The sequence below is a fragment of the Typopeltis vanoorti genome, chromosome 6 (genome assembly GCF_054136105.1).
Source record: "Typopeltis vanoorti isolate ZY-2024b chromosome 6, IOZ_Tvanoo_1.0, whole genome shotgun sequence".
NCBI lineage: Eukaryota > Metazoa > Arthropoda > Arachnida > Uropygi > Thelyphonidae > Typopeltis > Typopeltis vanoorti.
In genome coordinates, this window is record NC_143554.1 from 65,113,471 (window position 1) to 65,134,474 (window position 21,004).

The 21,004-nt window shown below is 35.5% G+C and overlaps 1 protein-coding gene across 1 annotated transcript in view; it reads right to left on the reverse strand.

The window, feature by feature from the left end:
* Positions 1-21,004, reverse strand: part of LOC150105502 (calpain-7-like) — a 237,561-nt gene that overhangs the window by 137,242 nt on the left and 79,315 nt on the right. The window contains exons 6-8 of the mRNA XM_090394849.1: positions 17,832-18,065; positions 8,782-8,995; positions 2,081-2,166 (exon numbers count right to left, since the gene is read on the reverse strand). Coding sequence (XP_090250975.1) covers positions 2,081-2,166; positions 8,782-8,995; positions 17,832-18,065 — 534 coding nt within the window. The remainder of the gene's footprint in view (positions 1-2,080; positions 2,167-8,781; positions 8,996-17,831; positions 18,066-21,004) is intronic.

A 21,004-nucleotide genomic window follows, 5' to 3' on the forward strand; every position in this document is an offset into this window, starting at 1 on the left:
TGAGTGTTGTTAATGTGTGATATTTGGGTGTGGAATGCAGTGTTTGTTAAATTTCTTAGGCAGTATTATTTTAAATTCATTGTTTCTTGTTAGTGCTCTTGTACAAAATGGCAGTGAAAAGTAGATTGTTGCATAGGTCAGTGCAAAGGACAAAGTGAATAACATGAATTTTTCAAGAATGGTACAGTGCCATGAATGTAGAACGTATATGTGGGAAGATGTTGCAGATGTTAATGTGGAGAGGCTGAATAAGAGAAGGAGTGGGTGTGGGTATGCAGGAAGTGAGATATTCTGATGGACCAAGAGGCTTGTTTACAACTGAAACAGTTGTTTTTTTGTACAAATGTTATGAAAACATGTGCAAGTGATAGTAAAGAAAAGGATGCAATTGAGGATAAAGTGTGTGATAATGATGTTGAAAAGCAGAGTGCTATTAACAGTAAGATTGCGAGCGGGGTTGATGGTAAACAATCTTGTATCACTGATGATAACAGTGAGAGTAAATGATAGCAAAAAATAATAATAATAAAAATTATGGAAAATTTTGAAAGTTGAGGTGGTGAAGATGAGGTAAGAGATGAAGTGGATGTGGAGTGGAATGAAGAGAAGTGTTGATATGTATGGAACAATAAAGAAGATGGAAATTAATGATGTTGGTATAAAAGAGGTAACACTCACAAGTGGCATTGTATGAGGATTTAATTTTAAGGGGTGTGGTAAACGAGAAGATGCACAGAGTTTGTTTTCTAGGAGGTAAAATTAATAGAGTGATTGAGGTGTGAGGAGTAAGCGAGCAAAAGAGTTGGTAGTGGTAGTAAGAATAAATGATTGACTGGGAACAAGAAGAATGTAAGACTTGATATCAGGAGGTTGTTGAGAGTAGTGTGAGAGGAAATGTAGAAAGTGTATTGCCAAGATATGATAGTATAACATGAGACAGAAGGCAAAGAATATGAATAATATGTTAGCAGAATTGTGCAAAGAGAAAGAAATGCAGTTTGTTAATGTGTGGAATGAGGTTGAAGGACAAATTGAACTGCATAAGAATGATGAACTGCATTTAAATGGTTTTGGTGCAAGTCATTTGGAGAGATGCTAGAAAGAAAAGTAATGAGTGCAGAGAATGAATCTGAGCAAGTCAGAAGTGATGTGAAAGAGTGCAGAAGAAGGAAGAAAGGATTGAAGTGGTGAATGGAAAAGTGGATGGTATGAGTGTAGAGAATGAGAGAACAAGAGTACAAGATAAACAGACTGGAAAATGGGGAGAAGACTCAAGGTTGACAGGAATATAGCAGGAGAAAGGCTGATGCTCAAAGAGGAAGTGAATGTAGACAAGAAAGGAATGGGATGGCCATGGATGTAGAAGGAACAGCTGAATTTGAAGAAGGTTCTGGGATGTGTAAGGAGAAAAAGAAATGGTTCAAGGAAGGCATGGAGAAGTCACATCTAATAAAGGGATTAGTGAAACTTATGGATTCAGAAATTAGCTGTTGTGTTCTGTGTTTGTATATGAATGCTAGAAGCATCGAAACAAGGGAAATGAAATCATTGCATTGAGTGAGTTCATTCACCCATCCTCCAATCAACTTATAATGGGTTCATATCCATCTCACTGTAGGTATCAATGTTTTTACAAACATCTAGTACACATATGGAGTAGATCAAAGTAAGGCACAAGGGATAAGAAGTAGAAATAAGAGAGAGAGTGCCATGTTGACATAACTGGTAATCTGATATCCTACTAAATAATATCATTTTCGCAGGTGCTAGAAATAAGTGAAGAGAGAGTAATATCTAATCTATTAATATTAATCTAGTAATAATAATCTATTTTGTACCATCTGAATTGCTTTAGAAGGTAGATACTTTTCGGTGCCTATGAGAAAGATCACTCCTTACTACTACTACAGTGCTTATTTGAGGGCCGAAGATGCCTTAAAAAATTCAAGAACACAGTTTCCAGATAATTTACCTATCTGCAGCTCATTAATGTACTATTCATTAGAACCTTTTGCAGGTGAGATTCACATGAAAGAAGCCAGATTACTATCATCGCATCTATCTCAATAGTTATACATACCTTGTAATAATCTTAGTCTTGAATCTTTTTTCATACAAAGCACTTATGGCCAATGAAGCAATAAAAGAACAGTCAGAAACTATTGTCTATGAAAATATAAAAAAAAAAAAAATAGTTATTTTTGTGAAATAAGTACATATTCAAATAAAGTGCATTAACAAAACTATTTTTAAACGTGAAACAAATAATCAATTATCACCAAATATGTTTAGTCATAATTAGAACATAGATCAAGATCATACGTCATATATTTTACTTGTAAAACTAAGAGATCAAAGCCAGGTAACTGGAAGGAGACATCTACACAGCATATAAAAAATGAAGAGAACTGACTGGACTCTCCATCATGTACTCTTACCAGTTATCCAATTGAGATGCTGAACAAATTAAAGCAATTCAGGACAGGGTTCTAGAGTAAATTCAGGACTAAACTGTTATCTATGTTAGCTAAAACTACAGGGTAGCCATAAATTAACTTTCCCTCTTTGGAGGTATCTGTAACTAAAACTAATACACGGAATGAGACCACATTTTATATTGAGACTTTTGAAGGCATGGGGAGATGAATTCTGCGAAAAAAGTATTTAGTACCAAAAGTCGCCGATAGGGGAGATTTTGGCACTGGTGGAGCCGAAAGCAGTCAAATATTTGCAGTAAACAGGTAAAAAGGATTATGCAAATTTTACTGTGTGTGTACGTGGCAGCACCACTAATTCCACTTAAAAAGGGATTGGGAACGTTCAAGCAGTTATTCGAATGACTGACAAATTGTGCTTAATATGCATCCTACATTGCCTCAGTGTGCTTTACTTGTTAAGTTGTTTTACCTTAAACAGTGCAATGCAGTAGCGGCCCTGCGGGAATTTAAAAGGCTTCATAACCTGAGTACAGATCCTATGTCAGTTGTAGCTCTGAGAGCTATGATTAAGAAGTTTGAAGAAACTAGATCACTAGGAGTTAGACCTGGCCGAGGACAGAAAGCAGTGCAAGAAGAGACAGTAACAGACATTGCTACTGCGGTGTTCAACTGGAATGAGTGATGCAGCTGTCGCTTACACCATCAAAATGTTATTATTCCATTTTATCTGCCTTAAATGTAATTATCTGCTTGTTTCGGCTCTGCCAGCATCAAAATTTCTCCTATCGGCGACTTTTGGTACTAAATCTTTTTTTCACGGAAATCATCTCCCCATGCCTTCAAAAGTCTCAATATAAAATTTGGTCTCATTCCGTTTATTGGTTTTAGCTACAGATACCTCCAAAGAGGGAACGTTATTTTATGGACACCCTGTACATTTTACACACACACTACTTGAAAGAAATCAGACACACCCATGGGCAAGGTTCCATGTAACAAGTCCCATGTTTGTGGCCAGTATAAATTGGAGGAATATGATGTTCCCAAGTCAGAGCAACTATGTCCAGGTGAAATGGCTGCAAGAATGGAAATGATGCAGTTTGAAACAGACATTGTGATAAGATGCCACATTGCAGGTTATCTGTTTGGCAAACTGTTGACAAATTGGACCACATCTCAGTATGATATCACTGATTGTTGACAACAATCAGTGATATCATACTGAAATTAAAGTGCAAGGAGTCAACTGCAAGTGCTACCTATGACTCACCACACTCACTGAACCATAAGGTGCTACAAAAGATAACATGTTAAAAAAAAAAAAAAACATGTAAAAACCACCATTCAATGGCCAGAATACAGAGTTCCAGGCAATGAATGGAACTCAATCTTCACAAAAACATTCAGAACTGAGGCTCATAACATGGGTTTCCATGGTAGGACTGCAATATGCTATTCCCACATTACCCAAACCAACATGCAGTGTTGTTTTCATTGGTGCAAAGAGCATGTTCAGTAGGACTTGGAAAGATGTGTTATGTGGCAACCTGGTGAATGTCTCTTACCAGCGTGTGCAACCCCAACTATGAAATTCAGGGGTGGTAATGTGATGGTATAGTCCTGTTTTTCCTGGTTTGGCCTCTGACCCGTTTGTGGTGCTACAAACCACAAACAATGAATGCTGAGAGGTATATGAATGTTCTGGAAATGCAATGCTTCCTACTTTGTGGTGTTTCTATAGAACTGACCATGGTCTCTTTCAAACAATGCACTGTCATAACTGCTGCTGTAATTGTGCGGTTTTGTGGACATGAACATCACTGCGCTTGACTGGATTCTACAGAGCCCTAATCTAAACCCTAATGAACATCTGTGGGATGAATAGGAGCATCGGGTGAGGTCAAGGGGCATCTTCCCACAACAGTCCAGGACCTCATTACATGCCTACAGGAAGAATAGTCCAAGCTTCCCATTAACTGCTATCATATACTTGTGGAAAATATGCCCCGTAGGACTGCTGCAGTCATCACAGCGAAAGGAGGTCCTACATTTTTATTAAGGTGGATGCCATGGCTGTTTGTTTGTAACTGAATTTTGAAGTCTGTGGACAGAATTGTGTCCACAGACTTCTTTCCAAGCAGTATGTGTGTGTGTGTATATATATATATATATATATACACGCACACACACAATGATGGTGCAATATCATCATATGTCATGCAGGCAATGTCCAATATAAAGATGTATACATTGCCTCACTGTCTTTGTCAAGAAATCAGGGCAAATGGTGAAAATTAAGTTAACAAGCAATAATCTCAACTTCAGTAGAAATAAAGATAGGCTCTCTCATCAATGCATGATACATCAGAGGAGAAGTGGAATTAGAAGAATTAGAGAGTATGATGTTGACATAACTAATGGCCTGATATCCTTTTAAATAATAATGATTTTCTTAGGCACCAAGGATAAGAGAGGAGAGAGAGAGAGAGAGAGAGAAGCAACAATATTATGAATAAATACAGATACACTAATAATAATGGCATACATCTGCTAGATTTCTCTTCACATCATGAATTCATCAATAACATCATGTTTCAACTTAAAAATATAAATAAATTGACATGGAAGGAACAAAAGAAAAAGCCTTCTTAATGATCAAAAGCTATTGCTGATAACAAAACCTTCAAAATAGTTCAGAATACCCTCTGGTTGGAAAGAACTGGGTTTAAATCCCATCAGGGATGCAATGCTTTTATAAAATCTTCAACTGAAATGAGATATCTGGTATCATAGATAGGTGGCAGGTGATTTTCCTCTCCTGGAAAGACACTTTTGTGTTTTTTACTATGTAAAAAAACAAACCAGCCAGAGAAAACATACTTTAACAGATATTGCAGAGATATGATTAATTACCCTACCATGACATTAGTTAGATTTATATGACACTTAGCCCTGGTTCAATCACTAAGTCTAATATACTATGGATAAAGTGGTTCAGGATAAAAAAAAAAAAAAGTATGCATAGTATTTGAAAGAGGATCTTACATGTTTGCTGTAAATGTAAACTTAGAGTAGTAATGCTGATTTACAATTTTTATAAGTTGCCAATCTGCAGAATATGCAGTTAGAATTGAACAAACTACAAGATGGTATGATGCTAAATCACATGTAAAGCAGGGTTGGAAGCTATTACTATTGTTATTTATCATTAATTAAAGTCATATTAAACCTGATGTTAAACATTAAATAGTGGTTAGTTCTGTATTCAAATGACATCTTAAATAAATCTGCTAGCCCATCTCAAGAATAGCCAAATTAAATCAGCTATTTAAAAAAAACATTTTTTACTAAAAATTTTGTCTATCTAAATAAATATAAACAAGATGGCAAATAAAATCTAGAAACAGATAATATAATAAGTAATGCTGGTATGCAAGGGAGTCAGTTAATAAATTTAGATGGAATAAAAAGAATCAGCCAAAGATTAGGCTAGTCATATCTAAGATACAGCTGGGTTAGAAATAAGCAGCTGTTCAAAGAACCAGGGATGTGAGAGTTATGAAGAAAATTAGTGAAGTGAACTGACAATATCAATGAATTTCAATATATTGTACAGCTCCAAGTCAAGCAAACTGTATGAGCAAATCATCTCTGTAGATTTTGAAAGTTTTCTTAAAGTAACAGCGTGAGTAATTGTCTGCTTGGTGAGGCATGTTTAAGTGCTCTAATCCCTGTGTGTGTGTGTGTGTGTGTGTGTGTGTGTGTGTGTGTGTGTGAGAGAGAGAGAGAGAGAGAGAGAGAGGGGGGGGGGGAGAGGGAGGGTCGTATCCACAAGTCTTCCCTCCAAATATTATATACTCTATATAACATTAGAAGCCTCCTTATTATATAAATTTTCCCAGTATTCCACTACCATGAAAGACAGTGTAAAAAATTATTCACTGCAGTTTGAAAAAAACCTACAAAAAAAAAATATATATATATATGCACCCCTCCTCCAAAAAAAAACAATAAAACAACAAAAAAATTCCACACAGACTTCACCAACATCTGGGGGAGGTGCAAAACCAACATCGATGACATGCATGATCACTCAGTCAGTCCAAATCTGATTTGTTATTCAACAAACCTCAACACACTCTCCTCGAATACAGCTCACCTAAACTTTCCACTTCCACTCCTGATTCTGATGGCTTTAACATTTTTTTTTTTTTCCTTATGTTGCTCTCATCCAAGAAAAGATATTTGCAAATGTATAGTGGATTTTGTAACGTGGGTGGGCTAGGAATTTTTTTTTAACCAACTTCATATTTTTCTTGCATTTTTCATTTTTTTTTTACATTGTCTGGAAACTCTGCTCTAGAGATCAAACATGGAACTTTCTCAAGCCACTTCAAGCCTCCAACTAGCAGGACCGTGGTCTCACATATCAAGCAATAAAATTCATCTCCCACCTAAAGACAATCACAAAAATCCATGTTCATGGCAGGATTCAAACCTGCAGCCAGTTGGTTGGAGAGGGTATGCTAACCACTCGGCCAACCAGGCTGACAAAATTGATCACATGCAGTCAGTCTGATTAATCAAACAGTGAGATAATCTTCAGTAGAAATTCCAACATCCATATTCTGACTGGCTCCCCCTTTTCTAACTCCATAGACAAAATAGAAGAGAAGCTGAATTGCCTGCTATCAGTAATTAGCTAATGCACATCATCCATCATGTATAATTCTCATCATACTCCTGACCCCCCATGAACTTTTTCTTACCCAGCTCTTTTCCAAATACACTGCTGACAATAGTTCTCCACTTGCCAACTCTGACCATAACTCTGTGCTATTTTTTTTTTTCTTCAGCTCATCATTCTGTTGGCCAATCTCAGCTCGCATCCAGTTTTATGTCTGCTCTTCACTGTCCAATTACTGCTTCTTTATTCTAATTCATGCACTTGCTCCAATCTGACAAATGAAATTTTCCTTGCTGGGATGAATGTCTTCATTCCCCACTCCACTCTACTCTGATTCTTATCTAAGCTTAGCTTTCCCAACAACAGTGTCAGAGCAGCCAAAACTAAAATGCAGCAAGAGATAAAATACACTAAGCTTTGCCTCCTGCTCAAAATGCATTCAAACCCTCTAGTCCCTTGCCAGGGCTGTTAACAAAATGTACGTCCATTATGTTCTAGCTCTCTTTCTCTCAGTATATCTCTTGGTATAAGTCTTCACTTTAAACTCTTGTTTAGAAAAGAGTTCAAGTATTCATCTGATTCTACAAACCATCTAGTATGTCTCTTTATTAGTATCAATGCTACTGAGTATGCTTTTGATGTCTCTCTCTCTTGTCAGAAGAATACTTAATATCACTGATATTAATAAGCCCCTTGCCCAGCCCAAATTATCTCTACAGTTGTACTAAGAGCTTGACAGCATGTGTATCAGAACTAACACCCATCCTGTACTACTGTTCAAGCAGTCCTACTCATCTGGCATCTTTCCAGCAACATGCAAGCAAGCTTTTATCCATCCTGTATCTAAAAAGGAGTTAAAAAGTCAGACATCGAACTTTCGTCCCACCGCACTCACCTCAATACTCTCAAAAGCGATAGTGAAGGTCAAGAACTAACTTCACTAAGTAAAAAACCATCAGTTATAGCATTTTATTTTATAGTATGATTATTTTTAAAATGCTCAACCATAGGAGTTTTGATTTTGACTGGTCCCTAAAGCCTACCACTCATCTCAGCATACACAAAAGCATTCAATAATAACAAACATTTAGAGTTAAAGAAGCTATGATCATTACTTGATTTACAAATAGCTGATTTATGTGTATATGGTTTGATATCACTGAAGTATAAATATAAATATCACTTCTTCAGTTAATATTGTTTTAATTCTTAATAAACAAGATTATGCAATAGTAGACGATGGTACAGCAACCAAATGCATGACATTAATAACAACAGAAGCTGAGTGTAAAGAATCATGAATAATAATCATCAGGGAAGCTTGAAGATAGAGGGTGGTTAAGCAGCTTTTGTCTCAATCTCATTCTAGTTACTATTTACCTTACATTTTTTCAGACAACTTAATGAATTTTATGCTTTGCAATAATCAAATATTCTTTATTCCTATATTTATTATAAGAAGCAACTTTCAATAAATTCTTAAAAGTGTAGAAAATACATATTACTTTCATCCACATCAAAATTGTTAAGGTCCAATAATGTTAGGTTCTTTATCTTCAGATAAAAATGAGAATGTCAGATATGTATACTAATAACATAAGTATGTAAAATAATATGATCTTAATTTCTGATGTGTATATATTAAATTCCACTCACCTGCTTGATACTGAAGCAATCAATAAGTTCTATCAGCTTTGGATTAGAAGAAATATCTTCAGGACGGACCCATTTACTAAATGCACTTCTTTGCTTAGGTGATAAAGCTAACTTTCCATCTTTATCACTGAATGGAATAGGATAAGCAAACCTTTCTTTAAGATCCACTGACATAAATGGCACATAATCCCTTCCATTTATATTAGAAGTTAGCCTGAAACAAGAAGGGAAAATTAGACATTTTAAAGGAACCTGTGTACTAGACATTTTACATTGGTTAATACACATAAAAGAAAAAGTTGCTTACCTGAAAACATGCTTACCATATTGTGTCTTGGTCAGAGTTGATATAACAGGAGAATGTGCTATTAGTGTTCAAAGAATAGCAACTGTAATTCAAAATTAACTAATTTAATTTTTTAAACTGACTGAATATAAGAACGAAACCCTGATTAATATTTACACTTGCACATATTACTATTATTATCATCACATCCTCCATGGAGTCAACAGACTCATCATTAGAAGTTCATTCAACTGATAAAATATGCATTATACTCAATCTTAAAATCCTTAACACTTTCTGCATTATCAACATACTTTGGTAATGCATTCCATTCAAACACAATTCTCCAAATATAAACATCTACTCCTCATACCGCTCTTCACTATACTCCTAAATAACTTCCTGGTTCTTTTCCTCACACCTTCTGCCCTTTTTTATAAATCACTCTGGATTAATCAGAATATTATGAACATATGAGGGTGGTCTGAAAAGTTCTCGGCCTTGACCATAGATGGCAACACTATCGGTAAGATTGTTTTTCCAAGTTGGCACATCTGTCATAAGCATCCATGTGAAATTGCAAGTCATTCTATCAAGTAGTTTGTTTTATAAAGTTGTTTGAAGCAAAAGTGTTGTCTGTATACCTTGAAATGGATAATATTGTGCAGTTATAAAAATTTTACGTAAAGGAAGGTTTAACGCCAAAAGAAATTCATTCGAAGTTCATAAGCGTTTATAGGCATCTTCTCCTTTGGTTTCAACAAGTAAGAAATGGGCTGCCGAGTTTAAATGTGGCCGTACCAGCCTTGAAGATGATCCATGTGAAGGACATCCAAAAAGTGTAACAACACCAGAAATCATTGATCAAGTGCATGATATGCTATTGGACGATGAGTCAAAGTGCGTGAAATTGCTAAGATTATAGGCATTTCAAAAGGGCATGTAGAATATATTTTGCATGAAGAATTGCAAATGAAAAAGCTTTGCGCAAGATGGGTGCCAGGATGAATTTTGATCTACTTGCTCACAGCAGATCAAAAACGCACTTGCATGAAAATCTGAACAGTGCTTGGAGCGTTTTAACAAGAATAAAACTGATTTTGTGTGTCGATTTTTTTCCATGGATAAGATGTGGATTCACATTACACACCAGAATCCAAACAGCAGTCAAAACAGTGGACAAAAGCCGGCTGTTCAGCACCAAAGAATACAAAAAAGTCAGTTCCATCAGCAGGGAAAGGTCATGGCATCAATGTTTTGGGATGCTAAAGGCATTTTGTTTATTAATTATCTTGAAAAGGGTAAAACAATAACTGGGAAATATTATTCCAATCTTTCAACCAGACTAGACCAAAAAAATCTGTGAGAAAAGACCTACAGAAAAAAAAAAATCATCTTTCATCAGGACAATGCACCTGCCCACAAAGGTGTTTTGGCAATGGGAAAATTAAGGGATCCCATAATCCAGCTTTGAATGTATTAAGTGTAAGATAAAGACAAAGCAATGAAGATTCCATGTGCTCTTGCACTTTTCTCTTAGATGATCAATGTATTCTGTCGAAGATGAATCCTAAGAACTTGGACTCTAGTTACTGGAATAATAGTTTGTCCCATTCTTAAATCAGGATCTTGGTGAAGAGTGCATTTTTGACAGAAGTGTACACAGACACTTTTTTTCTGCTGAATACCTGAATTCATTACAAAGTGCCCATAGAAAGACATACTGCTTGCTAAGTTGTCTTCCAATTATCTTCATGCTACAAGAGTGACAGTAAATTGTGAAGTCATCAACATAGCATATACTGCATTGCCTACAGTGGGAGGCAGCTGTTCAGTGACTGAATTAACTTTGACAGCAAAGAATGTCGCACTTAAGACAGAGCTTTGGGAGAACACCCTCTTCTTTATGATATGGCTGAGAAGGCATACTTCCCACTTGGACCTGGAAGACTCGGCTAGGAAAGTTATTTAATATCTAATGACTTTCACTGAAATACATTGCACACTTTTTTTTATAAATTAGGTGAATTAGGAATTAAGCAGCCTTAATAAAAAAAAAATTGGAAATTGGGATAATTAAATGTATATTTCTCCTCTCCCCATCCATTTACTATAATGTAATGTTTTTTTTTAATATTCTGCCATAAAATTTATTGCTAAAATTATATTCACTTGTCTTCTTCTCCATGAAAAGAATAAAGAATTACATTAACAAATCATTTTGTAAAATATTGTTAATAAAACACTTTTGTAACTTCAGTTACTTCAAGGAAAGCCAAACTTATTATTCCTATAGAATAAAGAAATTTATTTCCTTTATTTATGGTTAGAAGGTTTTTTTTTTAATTCCTGAAATTAAATGTGTCTAAGAATGAGAAAGTGTATCTCTTACAAATTTTTTATGTAAATTATTAAAATTATATAAAAAAAAATCAACTAATGCCTTTTATTCCTTATAGGGAATAGGTGAGGCTGCTTTAGTCCTATCTAACTTTTGGAGACAGGGAAGTTCACTCTCCACTAGTAGTCAATTAGAGATAGCTGGCCCAAGCCTAACACTAATTTTAAGTGGCATCCAGTGAAGAGATGGTAAACAAGTGCTCACCAGCTCATGGTCCCCAATATCTTATTGTCTGAAATAGTGTAGGTTCCATGATTGATTTTCTTAAGTTTCTAGGAATAAAAAACCTGCTTGCCTGTGCCAGAGATCGATTAACTCAGAAACCAATTGAAGAAAGGTTTTGAAAAAAAGTTCCTTTTGTTGGCAACTAGAATTGAAATTACACTGTTGGTAGCCTAGCACTGTGGATGCAAACACAACTTCTACTGAATACATACGCCTTTCGTAAAGTTATATTGTACATTACTATATTTATTAAACAACCCTTTCTTTTAATGTTACATGGTGATCAGCATTCATTTTGATAAATTATAGAGAATACTATCGTGTAAGAGTAATTAGATTAATTTCCCAATGTTTTGGCCTTCATATTAAGGTCATCTGAAGAATATGTACATATACAGAGACAAGCTACATTACAGTTTAAACAGTATGCCAAAGCGATATTAATTTGATCAACCATTATTCTTGGCCGGATCTCCACATAATTTTGTTCTAAGAGATCATTATAAATTATAATCAGAACTTTAGTACTCCAGTATCTTAACCTTAATATAACAAACACGTATGTTAAATTGTTTATTAGGCCACCACTATCACTGTATTAAAAAATAATATGAATTTGTTCTCTGGTCATGTAAAGATAGGATACAGCTTTGATGTAGATGCTATCTCTCTCTCACACACACAAACTGTAGGTCAGGCCAGTAGAATAACAGTTGATCAAATTAGAATCACTTTGGCACACTATTTAAATAACACAGTAAAAGCTCTTTTTAGTTACTCCTTAATGTAGCTTATCTCTGTGTGTGTGCGCGCATGTACGCACACACACTACAGATGACCTTAATAAAACATCATAAAATTAAATTAATTTTATGATGTTTATTAAGGTCATCATTTTAATTATTAAGAATTATTAAAAATTAAATTAATTTTTAATTATTCTTAACATGGTACTAGTCTGCATAATTTATTAAGCAATGTTTCTTTTGTATTACAATTCTCTTGTCTTATTGAATGAGATAATATATCTTAATGAATGTGAATATGGCTCTGGCCCACCAGTAGAAAAGTTTAGCCACTGTTTCGCTTGTTGCTCTGTTACACACACACACACACACCTTTAAAATTGCCACCTGAGACATACGCTGTACAGGTCTTTTAATATGCCATATTTTCATGCTGTGTCAAACTTTTCCAAGTCAAAGAACAATGAAACCAAATATTCTTGTTTCAGGAATGCATCTTTTATACATGTTTCTAAACAGACCAAATGGTTCAATGTTGAATGATGTTTATGAAAGCCACATTGCATATTGGAAAGAAAACTGCCGATTTCTAAATACTAGAGAAGTCTGGCATTATCCCTTTTCTCCAATATCTTATAAAGACAGCTGGTCAGAACAATACGTCAATAACTGTTTGCTTGTGTTGGGTCCTTTCCTGGTTTTGGGATGGCAAAAACTTATACCAAGAATCCAGAAACTCTTCTTGGAGTTGTTTCTGAAGTGAGACCATAGTCATGTGACTCATGTATTCCATAGTGAAGCACTCATGACCATATAGTTCAGGCATGGTGAAATTATCAGATAGTGGAATGGTCATATGAGGGGCTGTTATTTTCTTAACTACAACCTACTCAGAATAAGATTTCAGAATAGGTATGGTGGTAGATTCCTTTTTGGCATCCTGATATATTTTTCTGCCTTAATCTTTTGTATTTCTTTTTCATCCTTATCCTTCCACCTCTGACGAACAAGGGAGTAAGTTGGATGATGTCTCTAAGAGTTGACACATTTAGCTTTCTTTGCAAACAAGATTTGTTATCATGCTCTTTACTACAACATGAGTGGTAGAGCCACAACAAACAGTTTGGGTATGTCTATATTTCTGCCTTTTACATATTTTGGAGGTTCAGGTATATCAAAAGTAAGGATGATCTTGCTGGTCAGAACAAGGTGACCATCCTTAGATATCAGGTTGTGACTCATACCTGTCACTTCCTGATCTTTAAACTCTGAACATATCTCCTCATCAGATCATACATTATATACTGAAATGCTTCATTGATAGATATCTGACTGACTGCTTCAGCATTAAATTTTACAAGATGAGAAAACATACTTCAGTCAGCCTAGTCTATTTTCCACACAGGCATCTATATAGAAGAGCATGGTTCCTGTGAAGACAGTGCAAATAACAGGACAGTTATCATTATACAAATGTTCTCTTTGACATTCCACATGAGCAGTGAAAAGATCTTTTAAGTTATTTAAGATCTTTCAGTTATCAGAATTGCAGTAATCAAATAGCATGGCCAGTGACTCCTGAACACCAGTATGTAATTCTACATTCAGGTAACCATATCCTCAGTTAATGGGCCTGCAAATTGAATCTCCCAGTACAACTGTTAATTGAGAGGTCACTATATTCAGTGTACTTTCAAGATCCGTCATCAGTATGAATACGTTGTTCCATCTGATTCCCACTGTTGGTTTACACATGTGATATACTGTTAGAAAATATCTTCATTTGAAATACTTTATGGGTAAATGTGACAGTAATTTTCTTTCTTGGTAGAGTTTTACTGTCTGATTTGGAGGCTACAAGTTGAAAATATAGTAGTCCAGTTCATGTTTAACATAATTTTTTTGTTGCATGGTTGCACTGCACAACAAACATGGTACTGGATCCTTTTTTCATTTAAGTTCAACCTGTGCATTTTTTTTTGTGATTATAACTTGTAGTTCAGGATGTCATCATGGTCCTCTCATTAGTGACATAGAATCAGTTGAGATAGTTTCATGAGAAAACATTGAGCCCAAGGCCTACTATAATGTTGGTTTATTATTGAGGTGTCACTGCAATTGATATTGCATTCACTGATGTTGCCTTTAGTAACTTTGCTGAGTGTTGCTGACTGGATGATTTCACAAGGATATCACCATAATGTAGTTTCTGGACTGTTTCAGGAAAGATCTTGCAAGTCCTAAACCTTTTGAATAAAGAAGGGAGGGTAATATTTTCCCTATTGGCTTTCCACCTGTTGCATGGATGATGAGAAACACTAATACATTTATAGTGGTGTCACATTGGTGTCTTTTGTTTTTTTATCAAGTGATGTATCTATGGTATCAGTACTTCATTGGAATTTTAGGGCTCCTGAAATGTATGAGGATGACGAGTTCATGCTGAAGAGATTTTTTGTTTAGTGCCAGAGCCCACCCATCCAACATGAAGCCACACATGGATGTCCATTCACCAGCAAGTAATGACTGGCCAAGAGTGTAATGTCAGGTACCCTAGATGCTAAACCAACACTACAGCAAGCCTGGGGTCCCATCCCCAGCCCACAGGGTAGGAGACTTACTGTAAGACCATTGACCTTTGCAGCCAAGCCCACCAATCGATTGATCCTGGCTGAGCAATCCAGCACCACTGGTTTTGCCGAAGGAGAGGCTGAAGTAGTGCAAGACTACCAGGATTCCCCCCCCCCCCTTTCCAGATGTTCATGATACTGGATCCTAGTGATGGTGGTTGGAAAACAGGATAGCTTAAAAGACTCAGGGCAGGTATCATCATTGGGAGGTCCCCCCTCCATCACCAAGTGCCTAGAGAGGGGCATGCCTCAGGTATAACAGATCATATCTAATAGATACTTGCATACCAGAAATGGTGTAAACTATTATTTGTAAGTAGAATCTACATGCCATGTTGGAAGTTTTTTCCCCACTTGGTTAGACTATAATAAATTTAGTTTAATCCTTTATCTAAGTGTAAGCAAACAAAGTTTGCGCCTGAAGTATCTTCAGGACTGAGACGACTTGTAGTAAAGGTGGATTAAGCTCTCATCACTTGTCTTAGTATCTTCCATAATGCAAAGCACATCTTGTAGACATGTAGAATGCTATGCATTAGGGGAAGGGCCACCACCCAAACCTGTTTCAATCTTTATTGAGGTTTCCTCAGTGGGAGCCAGACCCAGAGGTGGTGATACTAAGGTGGAAGTAATGGAGAAGTCATATTTACTATATGAGTTACCAAAAGGTGTCTCACCTTATTATTAAATTACTTTGGATTAGAGAAAGATGTTGGAAGTTTCCTTGCGGACATTATGCATATCTGCAAGGAGATGTGCTTTGCATTATGGGAGATATTGATAAGACAAATGATGAGAGCTTAGTCCACCTTTACCACAAGTTGCTGAAGATACTTCAGGCACAAACTTTGTTTGCTTACACTTGGATAAAGGATTAAACTAAATTTATTATTATATCTACAAGCCCGTCCAGAATCTACAATATCAATCCAGAAGTTATTTAATGTCGATATGAGGAAGAAAGCGCTGTGAAAGAAGTTTAAACTACTCAAAATGAGTAATTTTGAGTAATTTAATGTGTATGTGTGTCCCATCTCTAAAACAACTATCTTGATACAAATGTATACCGTCATCTGCATTCACAAATTAGGCTATGTAAAATCAAAATTCTAGATTTTTACATGTAAAATAATCAGTGAATTTTATTGAACATATAAGTCTAGCTGTGGTCATATTTTTCAGTATGCTCAGTGCTGGTTTTCTCATGAAACCATCTCAACTGATTCTATATCACTAATGAGAGGACCATGATAACATTCTGAACTACAAGTTATAATCACAAAAAGAAATGCACAGATTGAACTTACATGAAAAAAAAAAATTATCTTAAACATGAACTGGGTACTGGAAGTTTTTTCACTTGGTTATACTATAAATTAAAGATACCATGAAATTATATACTTGTTTAATCCTTTATCCAAGCAAAGGCAAACAAAGTTTGTGCCTGAAGTATTTTGCTTCCTTATATGAGTTGCATAATGCTTCCTTATATGAGTTGCCCCAGTCCTGAAAATACTTCAGATTACACTTGGATAAAGGATTAAACCAAGTATATAATTTCTTGGTATCTTTAATTTATAGTATAAGCAAGTGAAAAAAAACTTCAAACAACTTTCTCTCCAGAGTAATTTAATAATAAGGTGTGACACTTTTTGCAAATCATATATGAAAATATGACTTCTGCATTACTTCAACCTTGCTATCACCTCTCGGTCTGGCTCCCACTGAAGAGACCTCAATAAAGGTCCAAATTGGTCTGGGTAGTGACTCTTCCAATAATGCATAGCATTATACATGTCTGCAAGGAGATGTGCTTTGCATTATGGGATACTAAGGCAAGTGATGTGAATGCTTAGCTTCCTTATACAACTTGCTCCAGTCCTGAAAATACTTCAGGTGCAAACTTTATTTGCTTGCACTTGGATAAAGGATTAAACCAAGTATATAATTTCTCGGTATCTTTAATTTATATGAACTAGGTACTGTACCTTCAACTTGTAGCCTCCAAATCAGACAGTAAAACTATACCAAGAAAGAAAATGACTGTCACATTTTACCCATAAAGTATTTCAAATGAAGATATTTTCTAACAGTATATCACATGTGTAAACCAACAGTGGAAATCAGATAGAACAAAGTATTCATACTGATGACAGATCTTGAAAAAAATACTGAATATAGTGACTTCTCAATTAACAGTTATACTGAGAGATCAATTTGCAGGCCCATTAACTGAGGATATGGTTACCTGAATGTAGAATTACATACTGCTGTTCAGGAGTCACTATACATACTAACTTATACAAAGACAGCGTAAATAAAAGTTTGGTTAAGATCTGATAACTGAAAGATCACTATACCAGGAATTAATTATATTTTACAGTAAATGCTAAGTAAACTGTTAATATTCAACTGAAAAAAATTCAGTCAGCAGTGAGAAATGAAATAAGTTATACATGTATCATATTTAAAAATCCATTTAAACAAGATTTTATTGCAAATTAAATTTGAATTACATCATCTATATAAAATACATTTCTATATATATAAAAATGTATTTTGTGTAGATGATGCAACTCAACACACACATCTTTCAATGGACAATATAAAACAGGGTAGGAGATACAGTCCACTTTCACTATAGCAATTCCATAGAAACCAAAGAAATAGATTGTTAGAGTAAAATTTTTATTAAATGATCCTTGAGTTTAGACAGTATGAGTTGATGCAAAGCTGATCAAAAATAAAACTTTACATTATACCTTAAAACTTCTATTTCCTCTTTTGTATATGAATTATGACCACTAACATGAAGTTTTGCCTTCTGAGGAGGATTATTATCACCTGTTGGTTTATTTGTAGGTCCCTGAGTATTCAAATTCAAATTCGTAATGTCAACATTTGGAATAACTAAATGTGATGAGCGAGAAGATTTTGGACTTGGAGGTGGTCTGGGTGATGGACTTCTCTCATGGCTTTTTTTCAATGCTTCTGCCCTGAAAAGCATATACCAAATTATAATCAAAGAACATCTAATCTATATAAACACAATCATTTCATTTTATATATTTTCTTTTTATTTCATAATATAATGAAATTTCTTTGGAGACTGAGTTTGGCAAATCCTGAAGAAAGCATTGATTGATTCAACCAGAGAGGCATGTGGTGAGGTTGTCAGTAAGGGTAGATAAATCAGAATCCCATCATGGATCCAGAAGTTATACAAGAAACAGTCAAGGAAAAGAAGAAAGCATATCAAAAATTCCTAGCATGAGTCACCTTGTGCTCTTAGCAAATACAGAGAAAAATGAAAGAAAGCACTGTGTAAAACTAGCTAAAAAAAGTGATAGGAAAAACTTTGGTATATAGAATATACCAGAAACATAGAAATAAATATCAGAAAGGTGGCAAAATATTCTAGAGGTTATTGAAAAACATAGAAATGGAGGAAAGAATAATGTAAAAGGAATCAGATGATAAAGATGACATTGCATACACTGTATGCAATGTCATCTTTACTGAAAATAAAGATATTCTAGATTCTGCAGCAATTACTTTGAAAGATTGCTAAATGAGTACGGTGTTAGAAAGACAGAAATGCAGTCAAGAATACATATCCATACTTGCAAGAAGAAAAAGCCATCATAAATCTGAAATGTGGAAAGGCGGTTGACATGCTATTCTACCAGAAATGCTGAAATATGGAGGTGTAAAATTTTACATTGGCTGCACTGCATAATTCACGAGGCCTGGTCAGAGGATTGAATTCCAGATGAATGGAACAGAACTCTCATAGTAGCCATCTATAAAAAAGGAAAATTAAAGCGAATGAGAAGTGGTATTTCCTTACTGAGTGTTCCTGGTAAGATTTATGCATGTATACTTGAGAAATGGTTAAGAAAAATTGTGGAAGGGAAGCTTGGTGAAGAACAAGATGCATTCAGGACAAAATAGAGGTTGTCAGAATCAGATTTTCACTTTAAGCGAAATAGGTGAGAAATCATGTGAATATAACAAGGACAAGGGTGGTTCCATAAGTTTCCAGCCTGGCTAACTTTTCTTTTGTTTTCTTTCTTTGTTGTTTTTTTTCTATCACCTCTAAAAAGAGGTGATAGAAAGAAAACAACTGTGTCACTTTTCAACATAATCTCCCTTTACTTCAACACACTTATCACATCTTTGTATTAACATTTCTATGCCCTTGAAAAAATAGTCTGTACTTTTGTCTGAAAAAATGGCCAAAAACTGCATCTTTCACCTCATTGTCATCTGCAAATTTTCTTTCTCAAAAGTCTTTCTTCAGTTTTGACAAAGGTAGTAGTCACTGGGTGCTAGATCTGGGCTGTAGGGTGGGTGTTCAATCTCCTGGAAGCCACAGAACTTCACAACAATAAACCATTGAAATGACAATGGTCACTTTTCAACATAATCTCCCTTTACTTCAACACACTTATCACATCTTTGTATTAACATTTCTATGCCCTTGAAAAAATAGTCTGTACTTTTGTCTGAAAAAATGGCCAAAAACTGCATCTTTCACCTCATTGTCATCTGCAAATTTTCTTTCTCAAAAGTCTTTCTTCAGTTTTGACAAAGGTAGTAGTCACTGGGTGCTAGATCTGGGCTGTAGGGTGGGTGTTCAATCTCCTGGAAGCCACAGAACTTCACAACAATAAACCATTGAAATGACAATGGTCCAGTCAATAATCCATTGACTGGACCATTGTAATGAAGCAGGTGAACGCCATGACTCAGCATTCCTCGTCTCTTCTCCTTTATGGCATTGTGCAGTTTGTGCAGGAATGAAGCATAATATTCTGCATTCACAGTGGTATTTTTTTTTCTTGAAGTCAATCAAGAGAATACTCCACAATCCCAAAAGATTGTTGCCATGATCTTGGGTGGATTGAGTGACCTTGGCTTTTCTTGGTGGTGCTTCGCCTAGTTTGGCACCACTCCATGGATTTCCTTTTAGAAAGAAGATCATAATAAAGGACCATGGTTTCATCCCTGATGACAAGATGAGATTCCAGCACTTCTCGCCCATTCCCCTAACAAATCTCTAAAAACTTGTGGGAACAGGTCACACGATGCTCCTGAATTGAAGAGAGAAGTTGGGGCACCCACCTTGCACTGACCTTTTGTCATGTGAAGCTTCTCGCGAATGATACGAAAGATGGTGGTTATAGAAAGCGACAATCTTGTTGAGATTTCTCTGAGCTTCTGACTCTGTCACTGAGCAGTTCCTTCTCAACAAGAGAGCTATTTTCCTCAGTCATCACTTCCACGGGCCGACCATCTCAAGGATCGTCTTTGACGTTCTCTCTCTTTCTAGGTGAAACTGTTTAGCCCAGTGTGCAACCTTTTTAATATGAAGGGCGCAATACTGCGATCGCCAGGACGCTCGTGGGTGGTGCATTGCCAATCCTTCTGATTTAAATAATTAAACTTAAAATTACAATTGGCATGAATGGTTTTGAAATAGCCACACTAATATTGCATAATAAACAAATACATTTACAATTATGATTGATAAAGCAAGGAGCTCGCATCTGATCTGACAGACGGTTAATTGTTAACATGAATATTCTTTTTGTATTCATTTTTTATAGTTATATTCATTCGTATGTGACAAAAATATGTTGTAAAAGTGAGATAAATAAAATAATGTTAAAATTTGAAATCTCATTTTTCTTAAAAACAACTAATCATAGAATTTCTAAGCCTGAAATGAAAGAAAAAATGCCCGTGTCATGAGCGCTCCGTAATTTTCAAATTTTATATTGTGCTCTTCATATAAAAAAGGTTGCTGACCTCTGCAAGATGTACTTTACATTTATGGAAAATACTAAGGAAAGAGGTCTGGAGCTTGCTCCACCTTTACTACGAGTTGCCCATAAGGCACTACTTATGCTTGCATCTGCTGAAACTTTTA